Source organism: Nanorana parkeri, unplaced genomic scaffold (assembly GCF_000935625.1).
Source record: "Nanorana parkeri isolate BGI_ZX_2015 unplaced genomic scaffold, ASM93562v1 scaffold95, whole genome shotgun sequence".
Lineage (NCBI taxonomy): Eukaryota > Metazoa > Chordata > Amphibia > Anura > Dicroglossidae > Nanorana > Nanorana parkeri.
Window position 1 is genome coordinate 2,283,377 of NW_017306363.1, and position 23,766 is coordinate 2,307,142.

At 46.4% G+C, this 23,766-nt stretch overlaps 1 protein-coding gene across 1 annotated transcript in view; it reads left to right on the plus strand.

The window, feature by feature from the left end:
• The window catches only part of HMGN1 (high mobility group nucleosome binding domain 1), a 9,462-nt gene extending 646 nt beyond the window's left edge, over nucleotides 1-8,816 (plus strand). The window contains exons 2-6 of the mRNA XM_018552698.1: nucleotides 186-221; nucleotides 3,136-3,165; nucleotides 4,948-5,004; nucleotides 6,473-6,604; nucleotides 8,093-8,816. Of these exons, the coding sequence (XP_018408200.1) occupies nucleotides 186-221; nucleotides 3,136-3,165; nucleotides 4,948-5,004; nucleotides 6,473-6,604; nucleotides 8,093-8,137 (300 nt within the window). The 3' untranslated portion in view covers nucleotides 8,138-8,816. The remainder of the gene's footprint in view (nucleotides 1-185; nucleotides 222-3,135; nucleotides 3,166-4,947; nucleotides 5,005-6,472; nucleotides 6,605-8,092) is intronic.
• Nucleotides 8,817-23,766: the final 14,950 nt, after the last annotated feature.

Here is a 23,766-nt window from a genome sequence, read left to right on the forward strand (position 1 = left end):
CCACCCCCCCTTCCTCTCATCTGGTCCTGTCTCCCTCTAGCGCCCTCTGGTGACAGGTGAGTTGCTGGAGGACTCTGAGTTGTTGCAGGGAAGTAGATTAGTAACTTCTCCAAGGTCAGCCCTGTGATGAATGTGATCGCCTTTCCCTGTGCTTGGATTTCATAGCTTTTCATTTGTCTTTTCAGGTGAACGCAGCCGAGGCCGGGGACGCCAAGGATGAGGTATGGAAAGTGCTGGATGTGCTGAGAGACAAAGATTGTATAACTTTGTATATCACGTGTGACATCAGGAACACAGGGTCTAACCTTTCTCATGCGTGACATCGGGAGCACAAAGAGTGTCCCCGTTTCTCATGCGTGACATCGGGAGCACAAAGAGTGTCCCCGTTTCTCATGCGTGACATCGGGGGCACACACCGTGCCCCCCCTTTCTCATGCGTGACATCGGGGGCACGCACCGTGCCCCCCTTTCTCATGCGTGACATCGGGGGCACGCACCGTGCCCCCCTTTCTCATGCGTGACATCGGGGGCACGCACCGTGCCCCCCTTTCTCATGCGTGACATCGGGGGCACGCACCGTGCCCCCCTTTCTCATGCGTGACATCGGGGGCACGCACCGTGCCCCCCTTTCTCATGCGTGACATCGGGGGCACGCACCGTGCCCCCCTTTCTCATGCGTGACATCGGGGGCACGCACCGTGCCCCCCTTTCTCATGCGTGACATCGGGGGCACGCACCGTGCCCCCCTTTCTCATGCGTGACATCGGGGGCACGCACCGTGCCCCCCTTTCTCATGCGTGACATCGGGGGCACGCACCGTGCCCCCCTTTCTCATGCGTGACATCGGGGGCACGCACCGTGCCCCCCTTTCTCATGCGTGACATCGGGGGCACGCACCGTGCCCCCCTTTCTCATGCGTGACATCGGGGGCACGCACCGTGCCCCCCTTTCTCATGCGTGACATCGGGGGCACGCACCGTGCCCCCCTTTCTCATGCGTGACATCGGGGGCACGCACCGTGCCCCCCTTTCTCATGCGTGACATCGGGGGCACGCACCGTGCCCCCCTTTCTCATGCGTGACATCGGGGGCACGCACCGTGCCCCCCTTTCTCATGCGTGACATCGGGGGCACGCACCGTGCCCCCCTTTCTCATGCGTGACATCGGGGGCACGCACCGTGCCCCCCTTTCTCATGCGTGACATCGGGGGCACGCACCGTGCCCCCCTTTCTCATGCGTGACATCGGGGGCACGCACCGTGCCCCCCTTTCTCATGCGTGACATCGGGGGCACAAAGAGTGTCCCCCTTTCTCGTGCGTGACATCGGGGGCACAAAGTGTCCCCCTTTCTCGTGCGTGGCATCGGGGGCACAAAGAGTGTCCCCCTTTCTCGTGCGTGGCATCGGGAGCACAAAGAGTGTCCCCCTTTCTCGTGCGTGACATCGGGGGCACACATCGTGTCCCCCTTTCTCGTGCGTGACATCGGGGGCACACATCGTGTCCCCCTTTCTCGTGCGTGACATCGGGGGCACACATCGTGTCCCCGTTTCTCATGCGTGACATCGGGAGCACAAAGAGTGTCCCCGTTTCTCGTGCGTGGCATCGGGAGCACAGAGTGTCCCCCTTTCTCGTGCGTGGCATCGGGAGCACAGAGTGTCCCCCTTTCTCGTGCGTGGCATCGGGAGCACAGAGTGTCCCCCTTTCTCGTGCGTGGCATCGGGAGCACAGAGTGTCCCCCTTTCTCGTGCGTGGCATCGGGAGCACAGAGTGTCCCCCTTTCTCGTGCGTGGCATCGGGAGCACAGAGTGTCCCCCTTTCTCGTGCGTGACATCGGGGGCACACATCGTGTCCCCGTTTCTCATGCGTGACATCGGGAGCACAAAGAGTGTCCCCGTTTCTCATGCGTGGCATCGGGAGCACAGAGTGTCACCCTTTCTCATGCGTGGCATCGGGAGCACAAAGAGTGTCACCCTTTCTCATGCGTGGCATCGGGAGCACAGAGTGTCCCCCTTTCTCGTGCGTGGCATCGGGAGCACAAAGAGTGTCCCCGTTTCTCGTGCGTGGCATCGGGAGCACAAAGAGTGTCCCCGTTTCTCGTGCGTGACATCGGGAGCACAAAGAGTGTCCCCGTTTCTCGTGCGTGACATCGGGAGCACAAAGAGTGTCCCCGTTTCTCGTGCGTGACATCGGGAGCACAAAGAGTGTCCCCGTTTCTCGTGCGTGACATCGGGAGCACAAAGAGTGTCCCCGTTTCTCGTGCGCGACATCGGGGGCACAAAGAGTGTCCCCCTTTCTCGTGCGTGACATCGGGGGCACAAAGAGTGTCCCCGTTTCTCGTGCGTGACATCGGGGGCACAAAGAGTGTCCCCCTTTCTCGTGCGTGACATCGGGGGCACAAAGTGTCCCCCTTTCTCGTGCGTGACATCGGGGGCACACAGCGTGTCCCCCTTTCTCGTGCGTGACATCGGGGGCACACAGCGTGTCCCCCTTTCTCGTGCGTGACATCGGGGGCACACAGCGTGTCCCCCTTTCTCGTGCGTGACATCGGGGGCACACAGCGTGTCCCCCTTTCTCGTGCGTGACATTGGGAGCACAAAGGGGAATGTATCAAAACTGGTGCAGGAAAAATCTTGAGCAGATGTGCACGGCAACCAATCAACTTCTCTCTTCAGTTTTAAGATTTGAAAATAAGAGAAGCTGATTGGTTGCCATGCACATTCAATAGTGTATCACATGGAATCAGGAGCATCCCTTTGTTTTCCTGAGTCCACATATGATATACAAGGATTCTAGCATTCTCTATAAACTCAGAAAAGCAAATTTGATAACGCTTTGTGTATCCCGTAAAGTTAGGAAAACGAAGTATCACTTTATTTGCTTGACTTTAAAAATGTACAGAGATTCTAGCAATATGTATACTCTGTATGTGCGCATACAAACAAATGTCACTGTGTATGTCATACAAACAAATGTCACTGTGTATGTCATACAAACAAATGTCGCTGTGTATGTCATACAAACAAATGTCGCTGTGTATGTCATACAAACAAATGTCGCTGTGTATGTCAAGTGATATTGGGAAGACAAAGGCTGTAGCACTTTTACTTTCTTGATTGTTATTTATTTTTTCTTGCAGCCCAAGAGGAGGTCGGCACGGTTGTCAGCTGTAAGTATTTTCCTAGAAGATGGAGACAGTAGGCTTAGTTTTGTCTAGCAAAACCTTTTAGGTTTTGGGTAGTGTTGAACTCTCTACCCTTTGCGCTTGGTAACAATTTACATCTAGGAAGGCGAGGGGGAAAATGCAACACTTTAAAATAGTCCCCAGAGCAAGTAAGGGGGGACTTTCCAATGGGAACACCTGTCTAAGTAGGGTAGTCGCCTCACTGTAGGAGACTTCCTGTTTTCGCTCTGGGACAGGAAGTTGACTATTTCCCCAATAGTACACAGACTCCTAAACCATAAAATTGCGGTGGGTTTGTCTTCCTTTGTCCAAAACTTAAACTTGTCTGTTGTCATTCCTTGAAGTGATGCTGATTTGTTATCAATGACCTTGACTCTAAAGTTCTGAAGTTAAAAATCAGATTACACAGATCTCCTTCAGCATACCACAGCACTGTTGGTATAATTCTTGCTCTGGGTTGCTGTAATTCCTCATAGTGGTCCAGCCTTCTCTCGGCCATTCTGACAAATAAGAGGTGATGAAATGCGGGGAGGATTTCCGCTCGCAAAATTGTGTGTAAATGTTCAATTCGGTTATGTGGAAAGTTCCTGTTCGCTTTGAATAATCAACCATGTGCGCATGCTTTTTACATGATTGAAGTGAATACTCACACTTGATTTTATATCTCTGAGTAAATCGGCCATTATGTATCGTAATACCTGAGATGAGGCTGGATCATTACGAGGGAAGTGCAGTAACCTATAGCAATGGTTATATGGGTAGGCAGTGAAGGAGATCTGTATAACCCAATCTAAGTGCAAGACTTGATGGCAAGGTCATTCAGTGTTGCATATAGGTTTACAGATTCAAGGACACAACAGAAGTAGTGGCTTTGAATCTGTATAAATGAAGCATGCTGCGCGCTCTTCTTCCCACTTTCAGGCTTGCGTGAAGTCAGTAATTGGCTTCCATGGCTGTATTATGGTTTTTGCACTTTGTAAAAATTGGGAGGTTGGGTGATATTGGGTACACTTTAAGGTTTGTATGTGTTGAGAAGGAAATCAAACTTTTTGTATCACAGCTTGTTGGTTTTGGGGGCAGAAATTCGTGTAATTAGAAAAGGGTGTGGAAGAGGAATCCCCAGAGATCATCCATTGTGAGTCAGCTTCTAGAAGCTGCACATCTGTAGGGATGCTGATGCAACTCCTTGTGCAGCACCTTCAGTATTGTTTGCGAGTGTAATGGTAACAAAGGAGAACCATGTGCAAGTATTGCCAACTCCTTTTTTGTTTTGGATAAGACTGGGAAGGTTTAGTACCTCTTGAGTTTACTTTTCTGTCTCGGTAAAAGCAGCCTCCTTTATGTCCTGGTGACCATTATCACGGAGACCGAAGTAGTAAATTCCAAAACTTGGTAAAAGAGGTAAGGGTAAATCTTCTGAATACATCTGTTCATGTAACAACCACCCTCAGTTAAATTGCTCTTTGTAGAGATTTCCTTGGAACTTCCTGTAGCACCTCCTAGAACAGGAATCAAATGGGAATCTCCCTACCCGATTGTAGTACCAAGTATAGCCAGTCCTCGATCAAGTTAAAAGCAGAGTAGCACTGTTGACTGCTTGTAAAGTGCAGGGATAAATGAGTTTGTGTGTGACCAGCTGCTTGTTTAACAAAGGAGCAAATGTTTATGAAGTGTGTTCTTATCCTTTAATATATTGTATGTAATATTCAGTCCTGGCATGTACAGTCCAGATTTGCTTTTAAATGTTTAAACATTTTTTTCTTACAGAAACCAGTTCCTCCAAAGTCTGAGCCAAAGCTCAAAAAAGAAAAGGTTGTTGCAAAGGTGAATAAAAGTTTACTGCGGTGTGATCATCGTAATGTATTGTCAGCCAGCCTAGTGGTTTCGTTCTCGTCTCGAAATAAAACAATTTTTAGTCTTGATAGGGGACTGCCTATGCCCATGGTTGTGGTCTGTTGCAGGGGGAATAGATTAGTATCAAAAGCCACTTTGAGCAACAGGATTGGTGGCTGTGTAGTGAAGAGATTTTGATGAAGAAATTCCATTGTGGCTGTTGTATAGTTTGTATGGCTTCTTGTCTGCAAGATTCAGACTAGAAGTTATAAATGAGTACACTGGTAAAAGGGTTTAAAGGAGAACTGAGGCGAGTGAAAATCACTCATCCTCATAGTTCTAGCTGACGTGTGACCAATGAAACTGTCTCACGTCGGCTCAATAGATCGGGAAGTGAGCGAACACACACCGTCGCTCGCTCACTTCTCGATCCTGTCCCTTCAGAGAACTGTCACTGACAGCTCCCTGCAGGGATTCCCCTGTCCGATCCTCCAGCGGGGAGGGGGGCGGGTACAGCTGGCTCTGCCTCTAGATCCGTCTCGGTATACCGCAAGCTATACTGGGCATTGGGTGACAGGAGAACACTAATTTGTTTTCTCCCATTACCCTTAGGAGAACTATGAGGGAAAACACTGACCCCCATAGTTCTCCTTTTTAACGTGACAAAACTGAGCTTGTAAACAAGTTGAATCCTTGACTTTTTTTTTTTTTAATAGAGCATCATTAAGGGCAAACATTAGCAGACTGTCATACTGCAATGCTATCTGGATAGACTGGCCTGCGAAGATACGAACGTAGTTACATTAGAATAGTATGGCTATACATGGGGGGAGGGGCGTGTTTTAAAATGTCTTGGTGCAAAAAAAGGAATCTGGGGCAAGGAATTTGCATTGGTGTGAGATTAGTGGAAAAGGCATAAATATTACCCCAAATAGGGGAATAAAGTCTAGCTTTGGGGAAACAGAAGTAGAACATAGGGCGACAAAGTAACTTCTCCAAACTAGTGACTTGTCAGTAAGTGAGGGGAGAACTCGGAGGTGCTTTCAACTCCTGTGTGTAATAGTTAAGGAGCAAAAGTGCTTCTAAAGGCCGTCAAACCTGATTACTTTTTTTTTTGCACACAATAGGATGTATTCTGGTTTAACTGATATGAAATAGAATTCATGTGTGTTCAGGATTACATTTGGAATATAATGCTATAGAACAAGCTTCAGCACTATATGGCATAAATGTTGTAGCTTAGTATTAAGCAACAAGCCGTTTTTAGCTGCTGTAAAAAGTCCTGGCTTGCTCTGTCTTCATGACTATCCCCTCATGCTGGGGCTAGTAGTTCACGGGAGCAGGATCTGTCTGTTGCACAAGCAGAATGCAGGAACATCTGGCTTCTCTTAGGTGGGAGCAGGGGACCTCTTGCTGCTAATGTAGAACACATGTTCATGTTGCTGCTTTTTCTTTAAAGGAAAAGTCAGAAGAAAAAAAAGTTCCAGCAAAGGGAAAGAAAGGTGCTAAAGGCAAACAGACTGAAGAAGGTAACAAAGAGGAGACTAAAGATGACGTGCCATCTGAAAATGGAGAAACAAAGGACGATGAGGTTGGTGTTTTAGAATGGAGCTTTCTCTTATAGAATCTCTGCTCTAACACTTTATGGTGGTGTAAATTAAACATTTATTACAGTGCTAGATCATGTAAATCCTGAATGTGTTTTCTACTTTTACAGAACTAGTGATTCTGATGTGTTTTCAGGGGCTGTGGTAGTAGAAGCCTGACTGATAAAAACTTCAAATGGCTTCCTGATCAGCACCTTCCACAATCTCTCAGTGCTTTGTACTGTCAAAGGTATCTTAAGTGAGCACTGCTTATAATTATGGACAATCTGTAGATATCTTTTTAGAATAAATGACTGGTGTAGTCCAAGTGAAGCTGTTAGGGCTCGTTCACAGCATAGGCAGTGGGTTCCGGTCAAAATCCGACCAACGCTGTGGTCAGCTCACTTTTTTGCTTGGCTGGAGGGGATGTGGCCGGCCATTGAAGTGAATGGCACCGTAAACACGCCCTGCAGCCGCAATGCGATCGCCCGCACATTGTGCCTGCAGTGTGATCACAATAGTGCTTGCTGCATATTGATCGCACCGCAGGCACAACGTGCCTTGCGATCGCATTCCAGCCGGCAATCTGGTAACTCCCTGTTGAAATCAGAAACTGAGGGAACGTAAAGTTCTGGTCTTGCTCAGAGCTGCCACTACTTGGGGATTATGTTCTTGTGTCTTATAGTAAATCCTGCATACACGCAGTTGGCATAAGCCTCTTAACCGCTATTACATCCTATAAAATATCTGCTACAATAGTGTGCTACCGTTGTACATAGTACTGCAAGTCATTTGCTTGCACATACTCTTCACGTGGCATTGCCTTGAAAATTGAAGGCAGCCGCACTGCATGGTGTGGACTGTCATAAGGCTATACTGGTAACTACCTCTCCAGCTGCTTTGGAAGTACAAGAAAAAGCATGTCCTGTCAACCAAAAGTTCAGGCGGCTAGAATAGGGTGTGCTGCCACTTGTATTCTACAACTTGTTTTGATGGTTTGCACATGACACCTTCCTAGGTAATGGAATTGACTCTACAAAGTACTAAGAAGAAAGTGGTAGATTAGTGGTAACTGGCAGGTGCAAGGTCTTCATGAGCTCTTCTAGCTGATGCTATACAGTGGTACCTCAGTTCACAAACTTAATTCCACGATTCTAGTCAGGAACCAAATTGGTTGTGAACCAAATCAAACTGATCAGACCACGATCTTGACTAGAGGAAGCCACCACCATGTGTTAGAGCAGGGAAGATGGGCGCGGTTGTGTTCATCACCCGATGCGGAGTTCATGAACGGAAGCAAAATTTTGCCAAACTTCCTGTTTGCAAACAGAAGCGTTTGCAGCAGATTTACTCGGTTCAAGAGATTTGGCTTTTTGCAAATTTCCAGAAAGATTCAACATGTGCTAGATAAGTGACTGGTTGTCTTCAGTGATGTGTATTTCTTTGTACTCGCACATGAAATTAATTTGTCTTTTTTTTTTTTTTTGTTCTAGGCCCCAGCATCTGACGGAGGCGACAAGGAATCGAAGTCTGAATAACCTACATCTTGTTCCAAGTCTTTTATCAGTGGTTCCTGTACCTCCCTTGTACAATTCAGAGGAATATTTTTATCAACTATTTTGTAAATGCAAGTTTTTTAGTAGTTTAATTCTAGAAAACACATTTTTAAAATAGGAGGGAATCCCACCACGTCTTTTGTTAATTGTTCTTATTTTTTTAATACACGCTTGATTGGAAAGCCCATTTTTTTTTTTTTTAAAAAGGTATCAAGTGTGAAGTATTTTACTGTGGAGCACAAAAAAAAGGTTAATTCCATGGCTGTGTTGTGATAAGATGGTTCAAAGAAAATCTTTCACCTCATTTTCTGATCTCTGCCCATTGATCTCGCTTGCGGGCCAAGTCAGAAGGCAAGGCCTGGATTTTGGTCTGATAACGGTTTTCAAAAGCTTATTTTTTCCTCATGTCTTAACAGTTAAATTGTTCTCTGTACCCATATTGTCTTGCGTACAATTTTTACATCCTAATAAAAGTCCCCAGGTGATGGATTTCCCTCTGAAAAATTGTGTACTTATCTGTGATGTTACCATTTTTCCTATTTTTTATTTTTTTTGGGGTAGTGGTATTTTATTTTCAGTATCTGTGTAAAAGTGCTGTGAATCTTTTTGAAAAAAAAACTTCGAGTGTGTAGTGAGTGTGATGTACTGGGAAGCTTAAACATTTAAAAATAATTAATAAGCGGTTAAAATGTCAACCACGTCACTCCCAGGGCGGCTGCATTTTTAATTTTATTTTTTTGTTTGGTATCTATTCCCATCATCTCCTTTTTACAGAGAATGGGGTTAAGCTAACCGCATCAGAGATACTGGTACGAGGGGTGCTTTGTGTTAATTTTTTTTACAAAAAAATAAAAAAATCCCAACTTGTCCTTTGAACCTCAAGTTGGGAAGCCGCTAGGGTTTGTTTGGATTCTGACTTTAATTTTGACTACATGTTTTTATTCCTAGATTTCCAATCTACTAGAGTTTAAGGAAACAATGTACAGATTGTTCATAGTGTCTGTGTACTGATCACCAAACCAATAAAACCTGGTTGAAAAAAAAAGTAAAGTAACTTTTTGGGTTGTGAACTCTGATTTCTAAGATTAAACAGGAGGTAATATGCATATGAAAATTGCACTACTAGAACCGTCACATTTACATGGAGCTGAAAGGTTTACTTCATACAAAGCAAAACTTAAAGAGAACTATGGGGCTAAGTGGTTTCCCCCCATAGTTCTCTTAAGGGTCACGGGAGGACATATACTAACCTCCTCCTGTGACCCAAAGCTCAGTATATTTTATGAAAACTACAGCTCGTGGTATACTGAGGTAGCTGGGATGGATCCCGACAATACAGTTGAGATCCACCCAGCTGTGTGACAATTGGTGCTGCCTATCTAGGAGGCAGAGCCAGCTGTGCCCTGCCCCCTTTCCTTCCTCCAGTCAGCGTTGGAGGATTGGGGAGCAGGGAGGTGTTCGCTCACTTCCCGATATGTTGAGCTGATGTGTGACTGCTTGCCTAATGAGGGAGTGATTTTTCACTCCGCATAGTTCTTGAAGTGTCCATACCTTGCTGATGGGGGGGGGCGCTCAGCACCCACAGAACTGAGGATTTTTATGCTGGCTTTAACATGCTAGTTGCCATCAGGCTCGTGCTTTTGATTCACACTAAAGTTGCTGACCTGGAACAAGTATAGAAATAAGTAATTTGTAAGCTGCAAATCCTGAAGAAATGTAAAGCCAGGCCTCATTTTTCTAGAGACAAATAATGGTAGTGTAATACTTCACAACAAAGATCATGAACACATTCTGAACTAGTAGTAAGAACTTCAGAACGAGTCTTCATTCACCTCTAGAACTGGCCGTACACCAATATATTCAACCTGCAGGCTGAACCAAGAATAGATTTCTTAAACACCTGTGTTAATCTAGGAATCTTCCACTGTCGGAATACCTGAACAGAGCCAGCAGCTCATTGGCTGCTGGCTCCTTCAATCAGCTGATGGAAGGGTGCCAACAACGGCACCCACTGCAAATTTACATTTTGGCTGGTTCATCAACCGCCCAAAATTTGCAGTGTATGGCCAGCATAAGGCTTCATTCGTCCTTGTGTTCTTATACAGAGATCCATCTGTAAAATCTGTCAGGCTAGATGCCTATAATGCAACGCATGTAGCCAATGAGATTTCTGCAAATTAGTGTTTTGACATTCAAATCCATTCCTAGAAGCACCTGGAGTCTATGTTTTCTACATGCATCTAAACGCAAGGTCGGAAAAGATCCATTGGATGCAAATGTGTTCCTAAAACCATTTTAAATGCATCTCATCGCACCTTGTGGGAGTGTAGCCTAACTAGAGACATTGTGGAGAGATTGATCTTCAATGTTTTGTACATTGCTGCTGTTTTTGGGTAAGATCTCAGCGGCCTGCCAGTCCTCGAACACAAATAACCAACAGGAGTTTGTAGGCCAATAGGAATGGAATAAAACCAACTCTTGGAATCCTTGTGATTAACTTCCTATAAGTGGCTAGAGATGTCTGCAATGGTTTGGTTTAAAGCTCTTGTATTGATTTATGTGATTGGGTTAATGTCCACTTCAGGGAAGAACACCTTTTTAGGCAATTGGAGCTTGCCAGTTAATTCCTTTGCTTTAATTCTTGCAAATGGTGTATTTTGTTTGCGGTATACTGAGACGCTGAATCGGATCCTGACAATTATGTCTGGATCCGCCCAGCTGCGTGAGTGACAGCTGGCTCTGCCTATCTGGAGGCAGAGCCAGCTGTACCCGCCCCCTGTCCAATCTGCCAGTCAGCGCTGGAGGAGCAGGGAGGGGGGAATCCAGCCACTCCCCTGTCACGGCAGAGAGCCGTGACAGGATCGAGAAGTGAGCGAACGCCGGTATGTGTTCGCTCACTTCCCAATCTACTGAGCCGACCTGTGACAGTCTCATTGTCACAGGTCGGCTAGAACTATGAGGTGAGTGAAAAGCACTCCCCTCATAGTTCTCCTTTTAATTAGGTTTCCTCAGCATAGTGGGAGTTGATGAAGGCAGTGCTGCTGCCGCCTAAGGGAAGTGGTCATCCCTGAAGGAAGTTCTCTGTAGGAACTTGCATGGTTTTCATGTAATAAGGTGTATTTGTTACAATGCAGCAACTTGGTACGAAGCATTGGCGGTGTGTTGCATCACTGCATAGGTAATTGAAGAGTGAAAGTGCTTATTCTAACACTTTGTACTTAGCAAGCTCACCCACCCCCTCATCAGATGCACACTTGCCTGGCTCTGATAGCCGTGGCCTCCAGTGATTTGTTTTCATCCTGGATACATTTGTGCATTTAAGTCCCATAGATATCTATTGGACAGGTTAAAAAAAATTATATAAAGCTGCATGCATGTTGTTTGCCTCTTGGTGGTGTGACTGGGCCCTAACAGCAGAATGAATTGTACAGGATTTATATAGTGCCAACAGTTTGTGCAGCAATAAAGGGAGACTGTAAAGTTACAATTCAATCAAGACGAGAGGGTTAGGAGGACCCTGATCATGAAAGCTTTTAGTCTTTAAGGCACAACACAGGTAAAAACTAGAGGTGCACCGAAATAGAACAAATTGTCAGGCTGAAACCTATACAGAAAATGTTTTTATTTTAATTTTTAAAATTGTTTTAAATATTTTATAAAAAAATGTTTTAAAATGTATTCATTTATTATTACATATTTTTACTTTTAAGGGCTTCGGGGAAATATTGGGGGTCTAAACAGACCCCTGATATTTCCCTTTTAAAATAGAAAAAGAGATTGAGGACACAGAGTCCTCAATCTCTTATTTTTCTGTATCCCCAGTTATCAATGAACAGGAATGCTGAGTGTTCCTGATCATTCATAACATGAGGACAGAGTATGTTTACTATAACCACAATTATGCATGAACAGGAGGAGATGTAGATCACTCCCATTCATTCATAATTGAGGATATAGTACACATACCAGGTCCTCAATTATCTACAAACACTCAGCGATCACTGAGTGTATGTAGCCTGCTCTCCTCTCTGACACGCTGTCACAGGAGGCTGAGTGAGCCGTGGGAGAGGAGAGCCCAGCCTCCTGTGACAGCGCTGTCTCTGCCCCCACACCGCTCTGCCAACCTGTGATAGGAGGCTGAGCGGTGTGGGAGGAGAGACACCGGCCGCTCACCACTTTCTCTCCTCCCCGCTGGGACACAGAGCAGCACCCAGCGGGGAGGAAAGAAATCACGGATGCGCCGATGTATCGGCAGGAAAATGGCAGTTTCGGCATTTAGCCAAAAGTGTCATTGTCAGCCGATATGTTTTGGTGGCCGATATATCGGTGCATCCCTAGTAAAAACTGCGTAGATCAATAAAAGTGCAACTCTTCGGCTGAGGCGGGATCAGCGCTCAGGATTGCAGGCAGACCAAATAGGAGATAGATGGACAGATTGGGGTATGGAGTGCCAGAGGATTTAACCCTTTCGCTGCCAAGCCCTCCGGAACATTTTTCAAATCAGCTGGCCAAGCCATTTTTACTGAAAGTGGTAGCATGGGAGGAGGTGATAAGGGAGCAAGGGACAAGCCAAAAGGGGTTGTTTGGGTGACCTTTTCGCACAAGGCTGGTGGTGTAGCTCCGGTAAGAGTTGTGGATTGCTTTTGTATATTTAATTTTATTCAATGGGTAAGCAGAAGCCAGAGGAGGGATTGGCAGAGAGGGGTGGTGGACACAGCGGTTGGTAAGGGTGGATGAGTTGGGCAGCACTCATGATAGAATTGGAGGAATAACCTGTGTAGAGGCAGGCCAACAGGAAGGGAGTTGCAATAGGTGTGACAAGCCTATCACCTCTGATCTGTGCAGCTTGCAGAGCTAGACCAAGAGGTCAGAGAATCCTGGGTTCCCCTGAATCAGTGCAGCAGCTGGAGAACATCAAAACACAGATTTGGAAGTATGCATGCACTATTTTTAATCAACTTCTGTTTTAAAGATGAACACCAGACAGGCTTTTTGTTTAACAAATTAAAAGGGGGAAAATAAATCACCTCCCGATGTTTGTTAAATGTACTTTGGAAACAGAATCCAGAGCTGCAGGGATGAGGGATGCGGCTGTGACACTGAAGGACTCCAGCCCCATACCAGCATGGTGCTCTCCTTCTCAATCCATAAACACAGAGCATAAGTGTTCTGTGAATGGACGAGGGGAGATCTAGTTGTACATCCTTCCACCCGCCTTGTCCATTCACGTAACGCCTTGTATTTTGTGAAAATAATACAAAGCTTTTTGTATTTAGATGAGAGGAGGAGACGGGTTTTCAACGTGAGCCCTTCACTGTCACAGCCATGTCTCTCATTTCCAGCACTGCCTGGAGTAAGCAGGATTATTATTATTATACAGGATTTATATACCGCCAACAGTTTGCGCAGCACTTTACAATATAAGGAAGACATTACAATTCAAGACAAGATGGTAAGGAGGGCCCTGCCCCTGAGGTCTTACGATCTAAAAGGGAGGGGCCAGTGATACATGAGGTGGTAGCTGTGTGGGGATGAATTGTTTGAGAAAACGATAGTTCAGTGGTTATGTTGAGGTGGGATAGGCTTCCCTGAAGAGATGAGTCTTAAGGGATCACCTAAAGGCAGTCAAGGTGGGCGACAGACAGACAGGTTGGGGTGAAGAGTTCCAGAGGATGGCAGAGACTCTAGAGAAGTCATGGAGGCGAGCATGGGAGGAGTTGATGAGGGAGCTGGAAAGCAGAAGGTCTTTTGAAGAGCGGAGGGGACGTTTAGGGTGATACTTTGAGACCAGGTTTGAGATATAGCCGGGGGTCAGAGTTGTGGATGGCTTTGCAAGTGGTTGTTAATATTTTGAATTTTATCCTTTGAGCTATTGGAAGCCAGTGTAGGGATTGACAGAGGGGGATGGAAGTCAGTGCAGGGATTGACAGAGGGGGGGTTGCAGACACTGAGCGGTTGGTTAGGAGCCAGTGTAGTGCAAGGCCAATGAGGAGGGAGTTGCAATAGTCAAGACGAGATATAACAAGGGAGTGGATGAGTAATTTTGCGGTGTTATTGGTGGGGAAGGGGCGTATTTTGGAGATGTTACGAAGGTGAAGGCGGCAGGATTTGGATAGTGATTGGATGTGGCGAAGAACGGTGAGGTCCGAGTCAAGGATGACACCTAGCACCTTTGCATGGGGGGAGGGCTGGATAGTTGTGTTATCAATCTCAAGGGAAAAGTTTGGGGAAGTTGCACGGGGCGGGAGGAAATATCATGAGCTCAATTTTTGAAAGATTGAGTTTTAAGAAGTGTTGCGACATCCAGACGGATATGTCAGTTAGTAGATTAGTGACACGAGAGGACATAGAGGGGGAGAGTTGTGGAGTAGAAAGATAGACTTGAGTGTCATCGGCATAGAGATGGTATTGGAAGCCATGTGAGGTTATTAACTGACCAAGGGAGGAGGTGTAGATAGAGAAGAGAAGGGGTCCAAAGACAGAAAGAGGAAGAGGAGGGGAGGAGTTAGATTTGTAGGTGACACTAAATGAGCGCTTAGAGAGGTAGAAGGAGAACCACGAGAGAGCAGAGTCTTGAAGGTCAAGCGAGTGGAGTTTTCTGAGGAGGAGCAGGTGGTCAACAGTGCCAAAAGCAGCAGAAAGGTCTAATAGCAAGAGTAAGGAATAGTGGCCATTGGTTTTAGCTGTTATTAGGTCATTAGCGAGTTTTAGGAGGACGGTTACAGTGGAGTGTATGGGGGTAAAAGCCGGAATGTAAGGGATCGAGAAGGTTGTTATCAGTGAGGTGGCGGCTCAGGCGGCTGTAGATAAGGCGTTCTAGGAGTTTGGAGATGAATGGGTGTAAGGAGATTGGTCTTAGATTGTTGATGTTGGTATGGTCCAGTGAGGGTTTTTTGGGTATTGGGGTGACTAGCGCATGTTTTAGAAGGGAGGGAACGATGCCAGTAGAGAGTTACATAGTTACATAGTATTTGAGGTTGAATAAAGACATTAGTCCATCAAGTCCAACCTATTAGGATCTCATTCTAGGAGTACCTGTACCCCTGTATATTACCTGTACCCCTGTATATTACCCGTACCCCTGTATATTACGGTCCCTTAAGAAATCGTCCAAAAGTTTCTTGAACAATTCCACATTATTTGCTGAAATCGCCGCCTGTGGCAGTGAGTTCCAGACCCTAACTGATCTTACTGTGAAGAACCCCCTTCGCCCCTTGTGCTGGAATTTTTTTTCCACCAATTTTAGGTGGTGGCCTCTAGTTTTTGTAATGGAGTTAATTTTAAACAGTTTATCGCTAATGTTGCTACCACCATTGAACATTTTGTACATGGAGATCATATCCCCCCTTAATCTCCTCACCTCCAATGTGAACATGTTTAAATTTAGTAGCCTCGTCTCGTAGCTCTGGTCCTCCATACCCCTAATTAGTTTGGTTGCCCTCCGCTGGACTTTTTCCAACTCAAGGACATCTTTTCTTAGTACTGGTGACCAGAACTGGACCGCGTACTCCAGATGAGGTCGAACCAATGATCTATAATGTGGCAAAATTATAGACTTGTCCCTGCAATAGATCCCCTTTTTAATACAGGACAAAACCCTGCTAGCTTTGTTTACAGCAGCCTGGCACTGCAAACTACCTTTCAGTTTGTGGTCTACAATGACCCCCAAATCCTTCTCCATTTCTGACTTCCTAGCGGCATACCCATAATTGTATAACCCATTTGTTTATTTTTAATTCCAAAGTGCATTACTTTGCATTTATCGACATGAAACCTCATCTGCCACATTAATGCCCACTCCCCTGTTGTGAAAGATTCAAAATGTAAGTAAGAGAATGTAGGATAGAGCAAGAGGGTGACCGAAGTAGCGGTGAGGGAACTGGGTCCAGGGGGCAAGTGGTGAGGTGGGTGTCAGAGAAAAGCTTTTTAACTTACAAGTGTGATGGAGGGTCTGGTACGTGAATAGGGGAAGATGACTGGGCAGTGGCGATCTGATCCTGAATTATATCTATTTTGTTTTAGAAATGAATGGCAATGTCCTGGGCAGTGAGTGAGTTAGTGGGTGGTGGCGGTGGAGGACATAGTAGAGGTCGGGATGAGAGTGTGTTAATGAGAGTGACAAAATAAGTCTGTTTGGCAGCACAGAGGGAGGAATTATATTTCGTGAGGGCAGCTTTATACAGGGTGAAGTCTTGCAGAAGTCTATAATCAATAGTGCTAATATGTTGCGCTCGGTATACTAATCATCTAAATCCAACACCAACATTCATATGTAAATAAATTATTAAATAAACCTGTGCGATACTTGATTGAAATTGATGATTATTGTTGTTCGGTAAATCAACCTTTATGTGCAATCGCAACTGTGTGTTATGTGTCAGTGGATGAGAAAAGGCAAGTCCGTTTGTTCATCCACTACAACGCAAATGTATTTGAATTAGTAAATGAATAAAAAGTGGTTGATTATGTGAGTGAAATTTGTGTGTAGAGAAAACAGTGTATCGTGAGCCGGTGGGCGACAGAAACACTTAGATTTGTTCGTCCACTGGTATATCGTGAAAGCCGTGAAAAGGTGTATTGACTATTCAGGGTCCTTCCTTCATTAATATAACAGTGTTTATATCATGAAATATGACTTTGTGACAGTGTCTGCCAATGGATTGTTAAACGTGATCGATCAATTCATTCTGTGCCGATTATATAAAGCATTCACCTAGAGTAGGTGTAAATTCAATTATAGATGGGACAATGAAGGGGACCTGTCCTTGCACCTCTCCAAGAAGCTGGATGCATTCATATAAATGCCGAGATCTACAAAAGGAGTCGGCGCCCATAAGCAACCCCAGAACTGGGGTATACTTATAACTGAGAAACTAAACAAAAATGGGTCAATCTGCTGTCAACCCAATTCAGTCCTCACATAAGGTCAGTCCCTATGTCAATTCAATACAGTCAAACAGTCCTCTGCTTCACCCCAACTGTAGATAGTGATGTGTGGGGGATGTTTATTACTTATCTGTCCTTCTGGATTTCACCTAGGGTTGCATGATTGAAAGATGAATACGTTTCAGAAGAGTCTCTTCAGTAATCCCTTGTAATTATGGCGTATCATCCATTTGTCCAAAAAGCCGGGTTGGACGCCACTCTCTCCTTCCCCTCCGGTTAACCCTTCTTGCACCGCAGCGATATCCGTCCACCGGGGTTTTCAAAAACAGGATAAGGGAAAAAGAAAAGGAAAAATCCCTAAGTGCAGCGATTTTAAAACATTTATTTCAAACCAAAATTTCCGCACTTACAAGAACAGAGAATTTAAAAACATTGAGCGGTAGGAACACTCAGCCATACAAGCCTTCTGGTCTATATGAGACGGAGACAGAGCCGGTATTGCCCTTGACGCGTTTCGTCGTTTCGGGACTTTCTCAAAAGGGGGGGGGAAGTCTAGATTTTCGCCACAGTCGGTCAAGAGCACGGCTATGTCGTTTTAGATGTCTGGTTTCTTTCGTTTGCCACGGTTGTAGTTGACGAGGTCGAAGTCTGTGTCTAGTGAGGGGAGCCAAAGTGCCTAGGGAGGATGAGAGTGAGCTGATGTAGACAGAAGTAGCCAGGTCAGGGCAGGATAAGGGTGAGATTTTGTCATAGAGGTGGTCAGTAGCAGAGAAGAGAAGGGTCCAGGTGGCGAAGGTTTCTTAGGGTTATAGCGCGCCGTGTAGGGGGATTGAGGGTTGGGGACAGGGTGAGTGTGAAACTGACAAGGTTGTGGTCAGGGAGTTGGAAAGGGGTGTTGGAGAGGTTGCAAGGAGTGCATAGGTGAGAGAAAACGTGAGGAGGAGTCTGTGTCCATTGTGTTAGGTCAAAAGAAGGTCACAGGTCGGATCAGTAGATCGGGAGGTGAGCGAACACATACCGGCTTTCGCTCACCTCTCGATCCTGTCACGGCTCTCCGCCGTGACAGGGGAGGGGCTGGATTCCCCGCTCCGATCCTCCAGCACTGAATGGCGGAACGGACGAAGGAGGGGGCTGGTACAGTTGGCTCTGCCTCTAGATAGGCAGAGCCAGCTGTCACTCACGCAGCTGGGCGGATCCAGACATAATTGCCGGGATCCGCTTCAGCTGCGGCGTCTCAGTATACCGCGAGCTGTAGTGACATCTACTGATCCACTGATTGTCGGGATCCGCTTCAGCTGCGGCGTCTTAGCGGTATACTGAGCCTAGGGTGACGGGAGGACGCTAGTTTGTGTCCTCACGTTACCCTAAGGAGAACTATGGGGAAAAGACTTAACCCCATAGTTCTCCTTTAAGAAATTGAGTGGAAGCTGGGGAGTTAATGTTAGTAGCAATGTTAAAGTCACCAAGAATGATAGTGGGTATTTCTGAGGAGAGAAAGTAGGGTAGCCAGGCAGAGAAGTCATCCACAAAGCGAGATACCGGCCCAGGTGGCCGGTATATAACAGCAATCCTCAGCGAAATTGAAGAGAATAGGCGAATACAGTGGGTTTCAAAAAAGGAGAGTGGTAGAGAGGGAGGTGAAGGCAGAACTTGAAAAGTGCATTGTGGGGATAGAAGGATTCCCACTCCACCTCCTTTCCGTCCATTGGGTCTGGGTGAGTGAGTCCAGTGGAGACCACCATGGGAGAGGGCAGCAGGGGAGGCAGAGTCGGATTCCTGAAGCCAGGTTTCAGTGACAGCAAGCATGTTAAAGGAATTGGAGATAAGAAGATCATGGACAGCGGTGAGTTTGTTACAGACAGAGCGGGCATTCCAGATGGCACATGAGAAGGAAGGACTGGTTCTAGGAAGCAGGGGAATAGAAGTCAGGGTGCGTGTATTGCAGCTGTGGCCAGGGGAAAGGCCGTGTTGGTTTAGATACAAAACAATGGATTCTAAAGTAAACTGGACACAGCAAAGCATTTAAATCACAAGAGGAAACGTTTCCCCTTATTACCGTATTTGCCAGCGTATAAGACGACCCCCTAATTTTTCAGTTAAAACATAGGTTTTGGGCTATACTCGTCGTATAAGACGAGTATAGCCCAAAATAATGTTTAAACTGCGCTAATGACCCCAGTGCACCCCATGATTTTAGACCACCCCACAGCATCCTGTCTCATCTAGTGACTCCAGTGCACCCCAGAGCATCCTATGTCACCTAGTTGCCCCAGGGCACCCCTATGCACAGCATACTGTGTTCTCTAGTGACCCCAGTGCACCCTGTTGTGTCCTGTGACTCATGTGCACCCCAAAGTATCTTCTCATCTACTGACCTCCCACTAATCTGTCAGCCAGCTGGATGTGCGTTAATACTGTATGTACGGTAGCTTCGGGTACATACAGTATACCATGCTGAGCCAATCACGGCGAGCGATGTATTCTATTAATGAATACAAAGCCTGCTCGGATTGGCAGAGGCTGTGTACATCGATGACCTTGATTGGCTCAGCGCGGTATACTGTATGTAGCTGCAGCTACCGCATTACCGCACATCCAGCGGGCTGACCGATTAGATTGTATACCCGGCGTATAAGACGACCCCTGATATAAAAAGTCGTCTTATACGCCGGCAAATACGGTAATAAGAAAAGTCCGTGGCTGGAGTTCAGGTAAACTACTGATGCTAGATGGCTCAAGAACAGCTTTGCCCATGCAGGGTCCACTTTGTGGCTTGCCCCCGCAGCATTTCCTCTACTTCCTTTTGTTCTCTCATTGACATTCCTAGTACCTTTAGTGTGTAGAGCATCTGGGAATATGGAAGCTGCCATTGTGGACTTGTAATTAAAGTGACACTAAACTCAGGAGTTAAATCTTACAAATGCATTCAGATATCCTAAATATTACCAGAAATGTATCTTATTTGTGTATCACTCGGCTATAGATCCTCCAATCATCTCTGAATTGCTGCTGACACTGTCCTTCCTTCTAGAGCAGGGGTCTCAAACTCAATTCCTTTGAGGGCCACTCGACAACATTTTTTCTCCCATGGGGGCCGCTCGCCAAATTTCAAACTTTTTCAGCCTCATAGTTCGAGCCGACGTGTGACAATTAAACTGTCACATGTCGACTCAATAGATCGAGAAGTGAGCGAACGCATACCGTCGCTTGCTCACTTCTCTACCCTGTCCCTGCAGAGAGCCGTGACTGTCAGTCACGGCTCCCTGCAGGGATCCCCCCCCCTCCGATCCTCCAGCGCTGACTGAAGGAACGAACGGGGAGGGGGCGGGTACAGCTGGCTCTGCCTCTAGATATGCAGAGCCCGCTGTCACTCACGCAGCTGGGTGGATCTCGACAGTAATGTCGGGATCCATCCCGGCAGCGGCGCTCTCAGTATACTGCGAGCTGTAGCTCGCGCTATACTGAGCTTTGGGTCATGGGAGGACGCTAGTTTATATCCTCCCGTGACCCTGAGGAGAACTATGGGGAAAAGCACTTACCCCATAGTTCTCCTTTAAAATAAAATTTAACTATATGTGATATGGTACTACGGACCCCAATACACACACAATAAGGCCCCATTCATATCTGTAGGTTTAGGTGCAATTAAGGATTCCTGCGTCAGAAACTTGCGTTTTCCTGCAGCAGGAATCCTTAATCTGATGTTTACACGCGGCCGCTGTCACTCATTCAAGTTAATGATCAGGTGACAGCAGTTGCATGTAAACTCCTGCACACCGCGTGTAATGATATGTGATATTATTACATGCGGTTAGAAAACACTCTCCCTGAATACACAATACAATAAAAATGTATCTACACTAGGGAAGGCGCCCCTTGTTTTTGTTTTTTTTCTTATATCACAGTCTCCCTGACTGATGTGGGGCAGCGACCTGTAGTACTTCTGCATGTATATTTCTTCAGTGGAGTGGTCATCTCTGGCGCTATTGGTTTTTTTATTTTTGTGTGGCCAGGATGTTCAGGAAACCTGAGCTGAGAGAGTTGGAGCTGTTCAGAAACTTGATCACTATAAGTGTTTGTGTAAAAATGTAAAGAAAAACTTTGCTGGGCGATGTGTATTTTGTTTGATCCGGATTCATTATTGAAAACAATAAAACGACTTTATGCACAACGGTAATTATTTCATTTATGTAAATTTCACCATAAAATATAATAAGGGTATTGGATAAGGTCTCCTCATGAATAAAAAAACGTATTTAAATAAAGTTTTTTGGCTCTGTAAAAATCCTTTTCATATTCCTACAACAGACGCAAATAAAACCTGGCTTAGCTTAAAGTGACATTAAACCCTCAGATTTTTAAACAGAAACCAATACTGTAATGTGCGCCTTACTGTAATCCATGGTCGTTTCCCTTCTCTTTGCTGCTCTTCCTTTTACATCTGTATCTCTTCTCATGCTACTACCATGGATTACAGTAAGGCGCACATTACAGTATTGTTTTATGTTAAAAAATCTGAGGGTTTAATGTCACTTTAACGAAGCACCAATCCAGAGAATCTATAGCTGAGTGATCCACAAATAAGATACATTGTTGTTAATAATTAAGGCACCTGAATTTATTTTTAAGATTTAACTCCTGAGTTTAGTGTCACTTTAAATTTTGGTTTCTTAAATGTATCATTGAAAGAGTTTTGTTACATCTGTTAAAAAAAAATACCTGTCGATCCTGCCTGAAATCTAGTGCTGTCCTGCATCCTGCTGTGTTGTTATCTCCAGCAGTCTTAACTCCCTGCCTTGGTTACCTTTGCAGACTACAGAACACCTTCCCCTATGTTATGGAGATGAGCAGAGGATGGGTTTTTCTTTAGTCCTAACATACTTCCTGCCCTAGGGTGACATAGGGTTGCCACCTTTTCTTCAAGCAAAACCTGAGCACTCTAGGGCCACACAGCAATTTGTTTTGGGAGAACATACAGGAGAGAGTGAGGAGAGACAGCCAGGACAAAGAGCAGCAAGAGGCGGCCAGGAGAGAGCAAGGAGACACAGCCAGGAGAGAGAGGGGAGAGCGTGAGGAGAGACAGCCAGGAGAGAGAGCAAGGAGATGGCCAGGACTGAGAGAGAGAGGACAGACAGCCAGGAGAGAAAGCAAGGAGAGACAGCAAGGAGAGAGAGAGAGAGGACAGATAGCCAGGAGAGAGAGCAGGGAGACACAGCTAGGACAGAGAGAGAGAGAGGACAGACAGCCAGGAGAGAGAGAGAGGGCAGACAGCCAGGAGAGAGAGAGGAGAGACGGCCAGGGGAGAGCGTGAGGAGAGACAGCCAGGAGAGAGAGCAAGGAGACGGCCAGGACTGAGAGAGAGAGGACAGACAGCCAGGAGAGAAAGCAAGGAGAGACAGCCAGGAGAGAGAGAGAGAGGACAGACAGCCAGGAGAGAGAGAGCAAGGACACACAGCCAGGAGAGAGAGCAAGGAGACACAGCTAGGAGAGAGGGCAGGAGAGACAGCCAGGAGAGAGAGGGGGGGGGCAGACAGCCAGGAGAGAGTGAGGAGAGACAGCCAGGGGAGAGAGAGAGCCAGGAGAGAGAGCAAGGAGACACAGCTAGGAGAGAGAGCAAGGAGACACAGCCAGGAGAGAGGGGGGGGCAGACAGCCAGGAGAGAGTGAGGAGAGACAGCCAGGGGAGAGAGAGAGGAAGGAGAGAGAGAGAGAGCAAGGAGACACAGCTAGGAGAGAGAGAGGACAGACAGCCATGAGAGGGTGAGGAGAGACAGCCAGGGGAGAGAGAGGAGAAACAGCCAGGACAGACAGCCAGGAGAGAGTGAATAGAGACAGCCAGGGGAGAGAGAGGAGAAACAGATAGGGCAAGGAGACACAGCCAGGAGAGAGAGAGGGGGCAGATAGCAAGGAGAGAGTGAAAAGAGACAGGGGGGAGAGAGAGAGAGAGGAGAGAGAGTGAGGAGACACAGCCAGGAGAGAGTTAGGAGGCGCAGCCAGGAGAGAGCTAGGAGACACAGCCAGGAGAGAGAGAGGATAGCCAGCCAGCACAGAGTGAGGAGAGAGAGCCAGGAGAGAGAGAGATAGGAAGCAACACATCTGCCTGAAGCAGAACCCCTGTGCCTTCAAGACTTACCTTCACCCTGTTTTTCAGACACCTCCTTGCTCCCCGAGTTCCAGCATCCCTCTGTGTCCTGTGCCTCCTCCATGCACTCTAGTTGGAACACCCCTAGTTGCCCCTGTCTGCCTGATATCGTGACATCTTATGTCTGGGTTTCAGCTGGCCTGAAACCCGGACACGGCATGCCGGTACAGGACTCAAAACCCGGACTGTCCCAGACAGGTAGCAACCCTAGGGTGACAACAATGATCCTACAGCACTACTTCTCAATAGACACAGTACAGTGAGTGAACATTGTCACTCTAAGGCAGGAATCAGGTGGGAAATAAAGGCAAAGAAGGCTGAAAAAAGAAAACAAATGAAGTCAGCACATCTAAGGACTGAACACTGCAACATAGGACATTTTTCTTCTTGGGTTTAGAGTCACTGTAGGGCTCGTTCACAGCAACCACGTTGGGCTGCATTGGACACCATTACCTAACACAATCCCAACCCAATGCAAGGCAATTTTCTGATGTCCTATTGTTTTCAGTTCACACTAACGCGCTGTGTTTATATGTGCGGAAAAAAAATAGAACAGGTTGCATTATTCTGACGCGTTCTAAGGC